The 14951-nt window shown below is 42.9% G+C and overlaps 2 protein-coding genes across 2 annotated transcripts; one reads left to right on the forward strand and one right to left on the reverse strand.

Moving 5' to 3' along the window:
• The first annotated feature begins 497 nt into the window (after nucleotides 1–497).
• On the forward strand, nucleotides 498–6329 carry LOC139931582 (T-cell acute lymphocytic leukemia protein 1). The gene is made up of 4 exons (XM_071925126.2): nucleotides 498–670; nucleotides 2070–2613; nucleotides 3060–3148; nucleotides 4323–6329. Exons 2-4 carry the CDS (start codon nucleotides 2105–2107, stop codon nucleotides 4850–4852), a joined length of 1128 nt encoding a protein of 375 aa, XP_071781227.1. The 5' UTR covers nucleotides 498–670; nucleotides 2070–2104; the 3' UTR covers nucleotides 4853–6329.
• Nucleotides 6330–11285: 4956 nt separating this feature from the next.
• Nucleotides 11286–13510, reverse strand: otol1a (otolin 1a). Its single transcript, XM_071925088.2, has 4 exons — nucleotides 13054–13510; nucleotides 12557–12646; nucleotides 12296–12367; nucleotides 11286–12097 (listed from the first exon to the last, which is right to left on the reverse strand). The coding sequence occupies exons 1-4, from the start codon at nucleotides 13508–13510 to the stop codon at nucleotides 11286–11288; spliced, it is 1431 nt and encodes a 476-aa protein (XP_071781189.1).
• Between the last annotated feature and the right edge of the window lie 1441 nt (nucleotides 13511–14951).

The following is a 14951-nucleotide window of genomic DNA, read 5'->3' on the forward strand; positions in this document are numbered from 1 at the left end:
ACTATCAACAGTGTAGAGCCAGGCTCAAGGCGTAATAATCAATAGACATATTGTTATTCTCTTTAGGAAAAAAAACAGGTATGGACGACCCTTTGCCATCAGCAGTTATCTTATTTCAGGATAAACAGGCTTAGCGAGAGCCCCTTGTTGAAAATATAAATAGGTCAAAAGCTTAACCTTAGCTTTTGTTTCTTTCATCAAAAAATTAAAACACCTCAACTATATAGCTCAGGCTATACCTCACGTCGTTATAGGCCGTTGCGCCGTGCCTGTTTGCTTCCGTATCGTTTTTTTATGCTTTGCCCTCCACAAGCCTATATAGCCCACGACAGCCAAATAATAATGAATCATTTCATAAATAATGGGTTTAGGGGCTTATCGGGAATGAAGAGGCCGCTGCCGTGCGCTTATCTCACCCGGCCACATTGCGGCCTGTGTTCCGCTCCCCATACTGAGGGAGCGCACTGGATGCGGCGAGGAATAACTCAGCTACACACACACACACACACACACACACACACACACACACACACACACACACACACACACACACACACACACACACTGCTCCACAACTGGCACTGAAAAAAAGAAAAAAGCCTCAGACATGGATGACCCACTCACAAAATGGCTCCACTTACACAGTAACATCAACAACACGGCAGGAACGGTAAGTGCGAAAACGCATGTATTTATTTTAAACCCCCGTATTCGTTGCTCTGGGGGCTGTAATTGGACTGTGTGCGTCTAAATTGTATTTGGGTAATGTGCGGAATATTTATATTTCTTGTTATTGTCCGATCCGATGGTTGAGACTACGGGATGTATAACGGATGCAAGGCCTATTGGAGAATTCCCACAATTGGAAGTGTGGTTTTGTATTGGCGAATTGTTTTTTTTATTTATTTGTAATAATACTGTGAAGACATTATCGAATTAATCACCGGCTAAACACTTAATTGGGGTCTATTCTTGATGTGATGGGCAGCGATTACCCATTGATGTTCGTCTTTAACACCAACACCGTTACAGCTAATACAGTCTATGGCCTAGGCCACGATAAAATTTACACAACCTACTCACGTTGACATCTATAGCACGAAAATACTCGGGTCCAAATGTGTTTTAGGGTTCACTAGGCTATTCCAGGATTTGCTGAAGGTTTTTATAGTGCAGAGAAAAAGAGGGATTTTAATCCGACGAAGAATGGAAATTATGTTCGTAGAAATAGGCTCTATATGATTATTTCACCTCTAAATAATCAGTAGCCGAAAGTAGTTAATTGATATTTTCGAATGTACATTTTATGCCAACTCAGGCGTTAACCTTCATTCGGTTATTAGCCTGCTAGCCTGATGTAAATTTATGCTGAAGGCCAAGCTAAGATGTGAGGTTCGTAAAAAAGAAAAGAAAGGAATAAAAACAACAATGCTTGCACAAACCAGTGGATAAAACTCTCTGCAAATGATATCTAGAAGTTAACGTTTGACAAATCTCACTGACTTTGAATTCACTGGCTACTATTTGAAAATTTCAAATGTTCAAGTGAGGCAAATTTGTTTAGGCTACTAGTATAATCTTATATGTCCTAATCTAGGCAGTTGGTCGGTTGAACGTTCAGGGAACCTCCCAAACCTTCAATATCTCAGAAGAAATATGGACCTCCAGGAGGTTTAAAACAGTTCATGTTTTAATTTAATAGTCATATAGCTTTTGTGTAATTTTCCCTTGAGATAAAATGTCTGCACTTGTGTCATCTTTGTGAAATATTGGAACACAATTAATTTAGTCTAATACTAGTCAATACTAAAATCAATCTAGCCAGCAATTTATAGCCTATTAATGTTGAAAAATATTTCTAGTGCTTTTTTAATATAGGCCTATAGGCTATATTTAAGGCCTAGTAATCAACAACATGCAGATCGATGCAAACCCTTGCTTGTTAATTTTCCAGGATTGCATGGGAAACATACCAGTGTGTTTTTTCGTTTATTAAAAAATAAGAATTAAGAATTAAATAATTAAGTAATATTTTGAACAATATATTAATTGAGAAAAATCTTATATAGGACATAGTGGACTTGAGTGAGTCGTGAGGGTAAAAATGATGGAAAAACGGCAGCCGGAGCTTTGTCCTGGAAGTCCCGACGCAGAGTCCGGTCCTGGAAAGCGGGAGGACTCCTCCATCATCTCCAGACTGAACGGATGCAAGGAGGATGAGGACCCGAGGAGGGAGGAGGGGGAGGAGAGGGGAGGGAGCTTCAAGGGGGTTGAGGAGACGGATGACGTTCCTCTGCAGAACTCGAGCAACGGGACCAGCATCAGCATCATCATCAACGGCGTTGCCAAGGAAACTGCCTCTCACAACGCCCTTGACCTGAAAAGGGAAGTGCCGGTGATCGAGCTCTCGAGGAGGGACGCTATAAAAGCGGTGGAGCAGAGGACTGAAAGCCATTTGGTGCCGATCACGGAACTTCGCAGACCTCCACCGCTGCCGCTGCCGCCGCCGCAACGAGACGACGCTCGAATGGTCCAGCTGAGCCCAAACGCGTTTCCTGTCCCGGCCCGGGCGATGCTCTACAACCTGGCGCAACCTCTCGCCGCCATCAACAGGTAAAGGTGGAGAAAAAAAAAAAAGAAACAATGATTTTTATGAATGCAAGTTTCATTTTGTGAGTAATCATGCCAAGAGGCCATGAGTTTGATGGTTGTCATTTGGCTACAGTCACCATATTCCTCTGTTTTGCCCCTGTAATTAGGAATTTAAACGACTTATAGGTTCAAGGGTGCTTGCAGTGCAATGATCATGGATTTTATACAGTTGACTCCCACCTTTAAATTTTGCATGTATGTCTGCATGTGCATATGTGTGTATCAAAGAGAAAAAGAGAGAGAAGTATGGGTGTGCAAGTGTATGTGTGTGTGTGTGCATGCATGTGTGCATGTGCAAGGGGCGGGGGGCTTGTGGGGGGTTATACGCAGTGAGAGAAATGATGCATGCCTAATTTCATGTTTTCTTATGTACCTGTGCACCTTTTGTCTGCTTTCTGTTGCTGTAGTCTCGGAGGGGAGTCGGAGCAGTACGGCATGTACCCCAGCAACAGGGTAAAGCGCCGCCCGGCGCCTTATGAGGTTGAACTCGACGAGGGTAGGCGCATTTTAGATCTTTATAAGTATGGTAAGACGCACTTCTGCTGTGTCCTCCTTCTGCCAATACAGTCTCCTAAACTTCCCCTGCTCATCTCCATTGTCATTCCATCACAATCATCCACTGACACGGATCTATGCTGTACCTAATCTGAGTGTTGCAGAAGATGCCTCTCAAATAGAAAATTCAGCACAAGTGCTGAACCCGTAGGAATAAATACATCATAATTCATGGCATAAATGAATGTTGCTAATCTGAATGTCAAATACTTGTACCTGCATGCCATTAAAGTAAGCTCTTTTCAGGCGGATTTGGGGTTTAGTTCATTTGAAACATCCTTTCCACCACTGCCCACTCACTGCCATATACAGGGGTGGAGGGTGGGGGTGCTGCTGCTGCCTCCATGCCAAGGTTTTACTGCAGAGTGGGCTGAAGGATTAAGATAGACTGGGTGTGTTCCAAGGGCGACAATAGCCTGGAATACACCATTGTTGGGGAGGGGGGGTCTCACTACCTGCACTTTTTCTCATACCTAAATAAATGAAATGAACATAGAATATCAAATATGGACCACGCTCTCCTAAACAAACATTGATGCCATGATGGTTGGAACATCTCACAGTTTCCAGTGAGAAATGTAGATACGCCACAGTGATGGCATGCCAAACCCTACAGCTGTTTTCCTTGCATCCTATTTACGTGGTATTCGGCACGCCATTTAATTCTTCTTGCAAACCTCTAAACATTACCTGCTCTTCCATCGTCTATAGTCTCCATGGTTTATGTATCAAGGACAATCTTGCAACTTGCATTAAGTGATCTCAAAGACCAGTTTAGGCTGTTGAACAGAAGATTAAGGTATTCCGCCGCAATGACATAAAGTTTGACTGAGAGATTTTTTTTTTCTGTGAGTGAATTTCTCTCAAATCCTATGTCCCTCTGTCCTCTTGCCTCCACTTTCAAATATTTCATCTCCTTTTTCTGTCTGTTTAATTGTCTCTTTCCCTCCTCCATTCTTTCCTTATATGCCTCTGTATTGTTTTACCCCTTTACCCCCCACATCCTCTCTCTGTTTCTACTCCTTTCGTTTTATTTCTATTGCCATCTCCTGCCCGTGTCTCCTGCTCCTTACTCTCTCCCTGCCTTTCTCTATTCCTCCCCTCCCCTCTCCTAGCTGGCCAGCCGAAGATTGTGCGTCGGATCTTCACTAATAGTCGTGAGCGATGGCGGCAGCAGAATGTAAATGGGGCATTTGCAGAGCTTCGCAAACTCATCCCCACTCACCCTCCGGACAAGAAGCTGAGCAAGAACGAGATCCTGCGGCTAGCTATGAAGTACATCAGCTTCCTGTCCAACCTCCTGGAGGACCAGGACGGAGGGAGGAACGTTGGCAGCACGACCGACGGGGAGACGGGGCTGCTGGTTGGGGTCGGGGCCCACGAGGGGGGCCCCCAGGGCGGACCGCATCAGGACACAGTGGTGGGCCTGGCCAGGGACGATCTTCTGGAGACCATGTCGCCAGGCTCCAGCTGTGGAAGCCTGCCCGACGGCGACGCCGAGGGCAGTCCTGAAAGCTTTACGGAGGACCAGGACTCACCGCCGGCTCCCAGGACTCTACCGGCCACACGGGGACCCCCACTTCATCTAGCCACTAGGGATCTGAGGCGCAATGGACGGCCGTTAGATGGCTCCAGTCGCCGATGATGCTGATGCCAATGATGTAGACCGCGCCAGAAAACCTGAGAATGCAAAAGAACAATGAGATGGACCGTAAAAGAGAGGTGGATACGCTCAGGACCCCATTAGCTTTGAGTCTTCAGTGTAGAAAGGAGATTCAGGTTCGACCTAGCTAAGATAGTGGTGTCCAAAATGGATCATAAGAATGTTCCTGCCTCCACGCTACATCTGAGGCGGTATTGGTGGATAGCTTGGTGTGATTCTGAATTTGATCCAACAAAAGACTTGTAAATTCTGCATGTCTCATGTCTTTGACTGACCTGTGGATAAGAACTCCCAATAATCCATGTTATGAAAGTCCAAATACTGGATATCATAAAAAAACAAAACAAAGCAAAATAAGAAAAGGAACAATCAAGAAACACTTACCAAAATGTTTTCATGTTTAATTTTGAATTTTAGACCAATGCTTCAGTGATGCTACCATAGATTACAATGAGGCACAGCCGGGAGAGATCCAGCATGTCAACTTATCCTGAGGATGCCGCGAGTCTCCGCTGTGGCTCTAAATCTTCCATCAATAATAAAACTTGGAGATTTACTCCAATTTAATTTAAATTTAATAACACAAATAAATTGTACCTTAGCTGGAGGCAATAAACAGATATAACTGGACTGAGATTGATCGTACCCTTTCAGTTATGTACTGTAAATAGCATTATATTTCCACTACACAATGTATTGACAGTGACTCAAGTTCAAGTAATGTGGTTAAGACGTACCGTAGTGTGTTTGTTAACGGGTTTACTAGCAAAAGGTCTTTTAGAAGACAGGGAAGGAGAAGAAAGGAGAGGAGAAGAGATGACAGGAACTCAAAATGTCAACCAAGCAATTAAACTTATTACATCAAATGTGGTACCATTTACTTCTGTTACATTTTGGTGATGAGAAAAAATCCACCAAATAAGGCAATTTCACAGGCGGAAGATGAATATTATTATTTGAATTTGCTGTGGAGGTACAGGACATGCAGTGTTTCTTAAAGTGTACAATATATGGGTCATATGAAATCATGAATTGACTCATGCAGTACTTTTTATATGAATGTCTATGTTTCAGTGTTTTTTTTTTTTTTTTTTTTAAACTGTAACGCAGTTGTAGTTTAGTAAGGTACACAAATAAATCCCTTCATTGCCACCTTTCACACACACGCACACACACACACACACACACACACACACTGTTAATATCATAACAACACCAGCAGTTTTCTGACAGAGACAGTTACATATTGCTCACTGTTGTTGGTTATTCTGCTTTTTCAGCAGGACTTAGTAGCCTATATTGGTACCTTTGGTCACTATGGTATTTTATGAATTGCAGTAAAGGGACATTGTATGTTTGGTAATGACATATTTGTTGTATGATAGCTGTATCTATAAATATATCCAATGTTAAATCGATGAATTTTATACAAAAGTCCTGAATAAAACACGCAGAGGAAAAGGCATTGCATCTGATCTCACTCAAGCATATTGTGGCTTTTATTTAATTATACATAACATGGTACTTTTGTGTCACATTACCTCATATATAATTAATTCATTACTTTTTACGCTCTTGCATAATCTAGACCACTGACTAATCCCTAGAAGCAGACAGCGGCACACCATGCAACTGATCCCCACCTTATCTGCACACAATGTATAGTAAAAAAACCACAACCTCCTCATGAAACTCCCCCGATGGAGGCTGGAATCCTCACTTCCTCCCAACAAGTGACAACTTCCTGTAGAGGTCAGCGTGGCTCGGTGACCTACAGGATATCCTGCCATTGTGAAAGTGGTTTCGACAGCCTCCACCGCGCTCGCTTGCTCGCCGTGTGTCTGAGCGCATTGTGAAACAGCCGCATTGATCGAGACTTTCCACCGCAGTAAATTATTCACCCATGCAGTTGAAAACCAAAAGCTCATAAAACCTTGGCCAGTAATGAGAATTTCTGCATATATACATGTGTAGTGCACTTATACAACATTACTACTCCTACAGTTGCGGCTTTGCCATGTAAATGCTACTTTCCCTGTATTCCACAACTTTACGAAAACAGACTTTGTGACTACTACTACTACGACTACAACAGATTCAGCACTTATACATTTCAAAAACTAATTGCTTCCAGAAGAGCATCAGAGACATCCAGGTGTTTGGAGACCTCTCCTGTGCTCCGGACTGAGTGTGCTGGGACTTCACTGAGAGGCTCTCTGGGTTAATGCCTGCCAAACATTTACCTGCTTCAGTGTTTCTGACGCTCCAAAAAGACACAGACTCACAAAAAGAGAGGGATACAGAGGGAGTGTATATGGGGGATTGAAAGGGAAGGAATGAGAGGAGGCTTGTGTGTGTGTGTGTGTGTGTGTAGGGTTCGTGCACATGTGTATGTTTGTGGGTGCGCGTGCATGAGCTTGCTTGTGTGTGTGTGTGTGGGGGTGTGTGTGTACTCTGCATGCATCTCTGTGTGCGTGTGCATGAGCTGGCGTGTGTGTGTGTTTATCAGCTCAGTGCAGATGGGTGGCAGAGTGGCTCTTGCAGCCAAATGATTCAGTATGCTAATGAGTTGTTATCTGTGGCGCTGCAGGAACAATATACTGTCTCTCTCACAGTGGGGATCCAGCCTGCTGGGAACAGATTACACTGCACACACCGCCAAGGTAGTTATTTATATTTTCACACAGAGTAGTAGAAAATACATAAATGCGCACACACACGCACATATTTACACATGCATGCACACACACACACCTACACACATGCACAGATAGGCCTATAAACAAATAAACAAACAAAACACCCATAACACACATACATTCTCTCTCTCTCTCACACACACACACACACACACACACACACACACACACACACACACAAACAGCACATACACTGGAAATTTGAAGTAGATGACAATTTTCTTCCTTCACCAGCAGATGGAGATGTCATTCTGGGTTTTCCTGGTTAACAGGTTTCAAAAAAAGGCATATTTCAGTTTCAGTATTCTTCTTATATTATGAAATTGACCCAAATTTTAGTTCATTTTATAAGGTTAACTTTCAGTTGATCTTAAATGTTCTTTTCAGTAGTTAGGGTTAGGGTAAGGTTTTTTTTAATTTTTTTTAGCTTAATTAGGACCCAAATATCAGTTGGAAAAAAATGTCCTTCTAGTCATAATCCGATTAAAACTCCCAGCAACAATAAAGATTCTGAAAAAAAGCTGAAACAACATTGCTGATCTTTCACAAATTTATACTCACTAAGGAAGCACTGGCATCTACATTATGTCAGGAATGTAATTTTTTTGTGGCAAGTGTGCCTGGTATACCAAACTGAACTTGGCAGGATGATTAAGGCGTGTGATGCATTCTGGTTGATTTATATGACAAGTTCAAATGTCCTATATTATATGATATGATATGATATGATATGATATGATATTATATGATATTATATGATATTATATTGTTCTCTATTTTTTTTTTACTACATCTGTATAGATCTACATATGCTCTGGTTTAGATTTTGAAAAAAAAATGTTAATAATATCACCCTCTTTTTAATTATTCAATACCAAAACAAAATAAACAACAAAAACAAAAAACACAGGGAAATAGTAAATAGGTGGAGTAGCTATATGATCCAACACTACCTTTCATGATGTATTATGACATAATAAAACATTGTTATAACAATTCAATGTTTATGATGTGTTGTAATAATTCAGTGTTTTCTTATGCGACACTGGCTATAATATTTTTCTACAGGGGGGGGTTATGGGTAAGTGTACTGGCATATTCTAGGCCTATCAGTGTCTTCCTCAGACAGGAAAAAATAGACGTTCTGTGGTGGAAGCTGTACTCACAATAGCTATATCAAGTCATATGCAAATTTGTGTGCAAATATGAATAATGAAACATGCGTACATGCACCAGGTCAATGAGATTTCAGACATGCTAATAACTCAGAGATAGGACTAAAGTAAACAGTATTGCTAATGAAATTTGAAGATGCTGTCCAAGTTAATTTTAAAAAACGTAACTTTTAAAATGAGCTTGGGCCATAATTCTGCATCTAATACATATTTACATATTTATATTTTTTTGTAGATTATCTTCATTTTATTGCATATGATATATAAGTCCATATTTAAGAGGGTGAAGGCATGCCCTGTAGTCCCAGTGTTGTAGATAGATAGCGATAGAAAGAGATAGAAAGAGAGAGAGAGAGAGAGAGAGAGAGAGAGAGAGAGAGAGAGAGAGAGAGAGAGAGAGTACTTTATTCATTCCAGAGGGAAATTCACTTGTCCTGAATGCACAGAGCACAAGGGAGAGTGGTTTGCAATGAAGGCTGTCATTTTGTTTCATTGTTTCATTTTGTTTGTTTAGTTTGTTGATGAGTCTGAAAATGGACTATTATGAGTTACTATATACCAATACAATCATGTGATGTGACCCAGCATACAACATTTGTCTACATGAAAAAAGATGTCAAAATGTCAAAATAAAGACTTGGAAGAGGCAGATTATTGCATGAAAACGGCAGATACTCCAAACTCACAAAACCTGCTCACCCCAGCTTGTTTTAAAGATTTCCTTTTCAACCATCATGTGACATAAAGTTCTATAGTTCTATAAAAAGATTAAGGTTGTGAGAAAGGTTCTCACAATCTTTCTCACAACCTTTAATCTTTTTAGGATTAAATATGGAAGGATTAAATATTTGGAGGGATTACAGGTTTCCCAATAGAAATGAAATACAAAATGAACATCAATGCCATTTATCAATAATTTAATTTTTCAGGTGTATTAGTTTGAACAACATACTCAAGATACTTGTTAGAGGCCTATTTCTTAAATTTGTCAGAATTTCAAAAATCAATCCATCAGTAAAGGAAACAGTACTGTAAGCACATTTAAGACTTCAGAAACAGTTATACACATATTTCAAAATGTGTGAAGTTTAGTGAGTAATTGTTCCTCATCCTATAAGAGTCAGAAACAGCAGATTTAGGAGCTCCACTTAATGTTTTTCAATGAAGAATCAAAAACTTTCAAGAGGTAGCCACATGGTAGCACCTCCCCTGTGCATTTCCACCCTTTTTTTCCCCAGTCTTTTTTCTTTCAATGAAGAAGATGTGCAGGTAAAAGAGCTTTTGCTACTTTTTAATCTGCTGAGAAGCCTTGATGGTTTACAGTCTAATGAGATATAGTGTTTCTAAGAGTCAATACAATTTTTCATTGTACTCCATGGGGACACCAGAGCATAATCTATGGTGCATTCGTCTCTCCCTGGTTTGGAGGGAGCAAAATGTTCAAAATTATCCTCCCTTTTTTGGTACCAAGGTAGCTAAATTGTTGTTATGGCTCCGTCCATGCTATTTTTACTCGTATCTCCCTCACTGTCCTACCTAGAGCAGCTTCATTCCTTTACACCTTTATCAATCTGTGGTGGTTTCTGTGGGCCTGAATCATGAACATCTCCTTCACTCCTTGCTGTTAATTAGGAGAAATTAGGAGGATCGCCCTCTTCCTGTGCTGCACTGTCTGATGTAGAGTAGTAAGAGTCTCCATATTCACTTTCTGAGTCCATAGCATGCCTACTGGATGGATTTCTTTGCTCAGCAGGTTCAGAAATTAGAACCAGAGTGGATGGATAATAATTCCCAAGAATTATCTTTGCTAACCTGCTGTGTGAATGACCAAATCACCAAATGAACAAGAGCATGTTGAATCTTTCAGGTCTTGTGCATTTGATTGACAGTTATCCATCAGAATATCACCTTTTCTGGAATCATATTCCACATCTTGATTTTAACTCCGCAAACCTTTCTCATTCTAAGTCTACCAACTATTTTTGTTGTCTTAAATGAATATTACTTTCTCAATGTTGACGTCTGCAAAAGAGGAACAATACTCAATACCCAGCGCTTTCTACAAAACATGAGCTACTTGTGCCCTCTAGTGGGAACTAAATGTCATGGAAAATGCTTTGATTGTTGAAGTTCTATTGCCCCCGCTGGCTCAGACATTACAGCATATTCTTTTGCCATGACTAATGGCTTATAAATTCAGTAGTTGCTGTGGTGTAATTATAATAAAGCTTATGGTACTGGTTCTAAACAAATGCAACTCAAAGCCATTTCAAGCATAGTCATTTTTAATGCATTGTTAGAAAGAATTAAAGCGCTGCGTACAGTGGTACAATGAAAACTCATCCATGTTCAAATACAGCAAGGCAGGCAAAGCGTTTGGTTTTGGTTAGTATGACAGCAGCAAGCAGGTACACAGGCAGCAGTGACATTTAGTGGAGCCACATTGATTTGACAGAGCAGTGCAATAAGCAGAAGGTTGTGCAGAAGAAGACAAGGAGTCAGAAAGCAGAGCTCATTCCAGGGTCAAAGGTTGCGGTGATGTCATACAGCAGGGTCGACCTTGGGGTCCGGGTAAAGCAGGAAGCCGGAGAACGTGCTGTCATCCTCACTGCTGGAGTACACACCGTTCCAGTCCCTCAGTGTCTCCAGCCACACCTGGTCGCCCTCAGTCAGCTGCAGCAGGGCAAGGTTGGAGCCCTGATCAATGTCCTGGCCGTACAGCGAATCCCGCGTCCGCAGCTTCCGTATCCCGTTCACCACCAGGGCGGCGCGCAGGGGCCGGTTCCGCACGGTGATGTGGTAAGTGAACAAGTAGACCCCCGAGTGGGTGACGTTGAACTTGCTGAGCGCCGGGTCCCAGTGCCCCTCCCCGTTGTAAAATATCTTATCGAACTTCACAGGCAGGCCTGGCGGGGGGAAGGACTTGCTGGGGAACAAGCCCACGCTGAAGGCGGAACGGATCGGCTCCACGTTCTCGCCAGGCGGGCCTTTAGGGCCCCGGGGCCCGCGTCCGCCTTTAGCACCTCTCTCCCCCTTCATCCCTGGCATGCCCCTCCCACCCGGGGGACCTGGGGGCCCTCTGGCCCCAGTATCCCCCTTCCCTCCCGGAGGCCCTGGCTCCCCTCTCTCTCCGTCGGTTCCATTCACTCCTGGGGGGCTGGGTAAACACTCCCCTACCGCTCCCTGTTCACCTTTCTGACCCTTTGTCCCAGCTACCCCAGGGGGACCCATAGGCCCCTCTTTCCCAGTGTTGCCCTTAGTCCCATTCTGTCCAGGCTCTCCTCTTTCTCCCGGGTCCCCTTTCAAACCGAGCAGGCCACGTTCACCTTTCTCTCCTCTGGGGCCTGGGTCACCTGTGTGAAGAGGTTCTGTTTTCTTAGCAAACAAACTAAACAAAATCTTTGACTTTTCAAATGGTGATACACAGTATCATAATCAGTTAAATTCTAAAAAATATAATCTAATTCAGCCCAACTGAAACAGATTATCTAACACCGACTTACTGTATAATCAAGCATGTGGCTAGCTAGCTCTGGTAGAACACTGCGTACCTTTGTCTCCTTGTCTCCCTGCGAGTCCAGGAGCACCAGGCAGTCCTGCAGGTCCTTGATCACCTTTGTCACCTGTTGAACATAAAAGCATGCATGACGCATTGGAAATATAATGATGCTTATAGGATTTTTAATTAAAAAAAAAACATTGCCACTTCATTATGGGTGCAACAATGACACCCAGAAAGTATTTACACAAAGCAGTGACATTTTATCGATCCACAAAGTACAACATGGCCCTGTCGCCGTGTCCCGTTGTACCTATGTCACCATTGAGTCCGTTGGCTCCGGGAAGCCCTTCCAGGCCTTGAGGACCTATGGGCCCTGGCTCACCCCTCTCCCCTGGCACCCCTGGGATACAGAGAAGAGCAGAACAAGGCATAGCAAAAGGCCTATTCTTAAATGCTTGAAATTCGTTTTTTAGACAAATAGTGAAGTTGGTGCCTATGTATGAATTTCTTTCCAAAGCCTTTGCCTTTCCATCAAGGCAAAGGGCGGCTACTTTATAGAATCTAAAATATAAGATAATTTTGATTTGTTTAATTTGTTTTTTGATCACTGCATGATTCCATTTGTGTTATTTCATAGTTTTGATGCCTTTACTATTATTCTAAAATGTGAAAAATAGTAAAAATAAAGAAAAATCCATGTGTTGACTGGTAGTGTATAGGCTACTTTTTTTTTAAATGATCATAGAGACTTGCGCTACTTTTCTTTTCCTATTTTTATCATCCTGAATAATGACGTTCTAGCTTTACCTGGAAGGCCCCTCTCCCCCGGTGGTCCAGGCAGGCCCATGTCTCCTATGGGCCCCACAGGGCCTCTCTCTGGCGGGCAGCACTCGCAAAAGTTGAAGAAGCATTCGTTGTAGTCGAGGGTATAATTCCCAAGGTTGCTCCCAGGGGGCGCGACGGCATCTGTGTGGAACTCAGTGGGGTAGGTGTCACTGGGGTAGGTGGTGCTGTCTGTGGGAGACAGGGAGTAGGCGTCCATCATGACGTCAGTCGTCTCCGTGTGCATGTTGGAAGGGGCCGGGGTCGTAGTGGTGGTCCGCCTGAATCCCCCGCCGCCGCCTCCTCCGCTGGCCCCGGCTCGAGGAGGCTTCTTGGTCGTCTGAGGTTTGGGCCAGCGTGTGGTTCTGGCGCTGGAGGTCAGGGTGGCCATCAGGACCACAAGCAGAGTGGCCAACAGGAAGACCAGGCGAATGGACGACATGCTGAGGGCTTGGCACAGTGTAGATCTGTGTGAGAGAGAGAGAGAGGGGACTGGGAGTTAGTAGAATACACACAACAGACAGGGTAAAATCATTATGCTCAGCTGTTTACTGTGATTAAGTAACTCCACCACCTTACTACAGTTGGCCACTATTGAAACAAATGATTAAGTGATGAAAGAGAGAGTGACAAGTGCAGCTTACCTGCTGATGTTGACGGTGCTGACTCTTCACTCCATCCCCTCCAGTTGGTGATTGATGCAGACTTCTCCTTTCCTTATATTGCCCCCGGTAGTCCCACTTCCCCACCGTTGAGCCAATGAGAGAACAAGGGACAGAAAACACTGGGGGTTATTAGGGGGTAGGTGGGTTGGCAAGAACATATTACGTGACTCCTAAGGGATATGAAATAAAGCAGGTTGCATACAAGGCTAGACTTTATTCTTTGTGATATGGGATATGATTCCAGGGCCCAAGAGCACGCACGCTGCTAAGGTGCTGTTTCGCACACATGCTCGCTTTGTACACAAACAGGAAAAAATACAAGGCGCACAAAGATGCACATGCACACGGCACATGTGTACACACGCACACATGCGCGCAAACTCAAACGCATTGTAAGTAATGGATAACGTCTCACATGAGAGTTGCATAGAGCTGTGTGTAATACCTTGTCGTGATTACACCATTTGGCGTCACTTCAAAGCAGAAAATGTCTCACCACAAACCCAGTGGGAGAAGGATCAATGTCCCAAAACAGACCGCATGGCAACATTAATCTAACCGTTCACCTCCTTGATCTAACAAACCCAAAGAGTCCCGTAAACCCAACAAACCCCATGGAAACCCAGCACCACCGAACTTCAAATGTCTCAGAATGCATTGTGGGTAGGATATCGACCTTTGACATTAACTCTGAATGGCTGCTGATTTCAACCCCCTCTGGTTTATTGCCGAGGTTCCACGCAAAAACTGACCAGGAAAGATAGTAAAGATATGTGGTAAAATCATCGGTGAAAAACAAAAGGACCACTGGACTCACCGAAAAGGCAGACAAGATCGACACTGACTCCTCCCACTGTCTAATCGAAGAGTTCAAGGTTATATTGTCAGAGAACCGGTTCAGATGTGCTTGGACTAATACAAGGGCTAAGAAGTCATTCATTTCTTCAGCCATGACTGAACTAAGCAGACTGTGGTGCTAGTTGTGATCATGTGAACCATCTTTATCCTTTTTAACACATCAAAACATATCACAATATACTTTACTGATGTTATACAATGACACTTTATCTTATTAAGTATACCTTGTCTTATGTGATAATTGTGGGGATTATATTGTGAGAGTTATTCACTTATGCTGCACAGCAAATTGCCACATCATAGAAGTTTTCCAATTGAATCTGTGCTGTAAGCAAAAAAAGCTTGAAATACAGGAACAAG

This window comes from Centroberyx gerrardi, chromosome 13, assembly GCF_048128805.1.
Source record: "Centroberyx gerrardi isolate f3 chromosome 13, fCenGer3.hap1.cur.20231027, whole genome shotgun sequence".
Classification (NCBI taxonomy): domain Eukaryota; kingdom Metazoa; phylum Chordata; class Actinopteri; order Beryciformes; family Berycidae; genus Centroberyx; species Centroberyx gerrardi.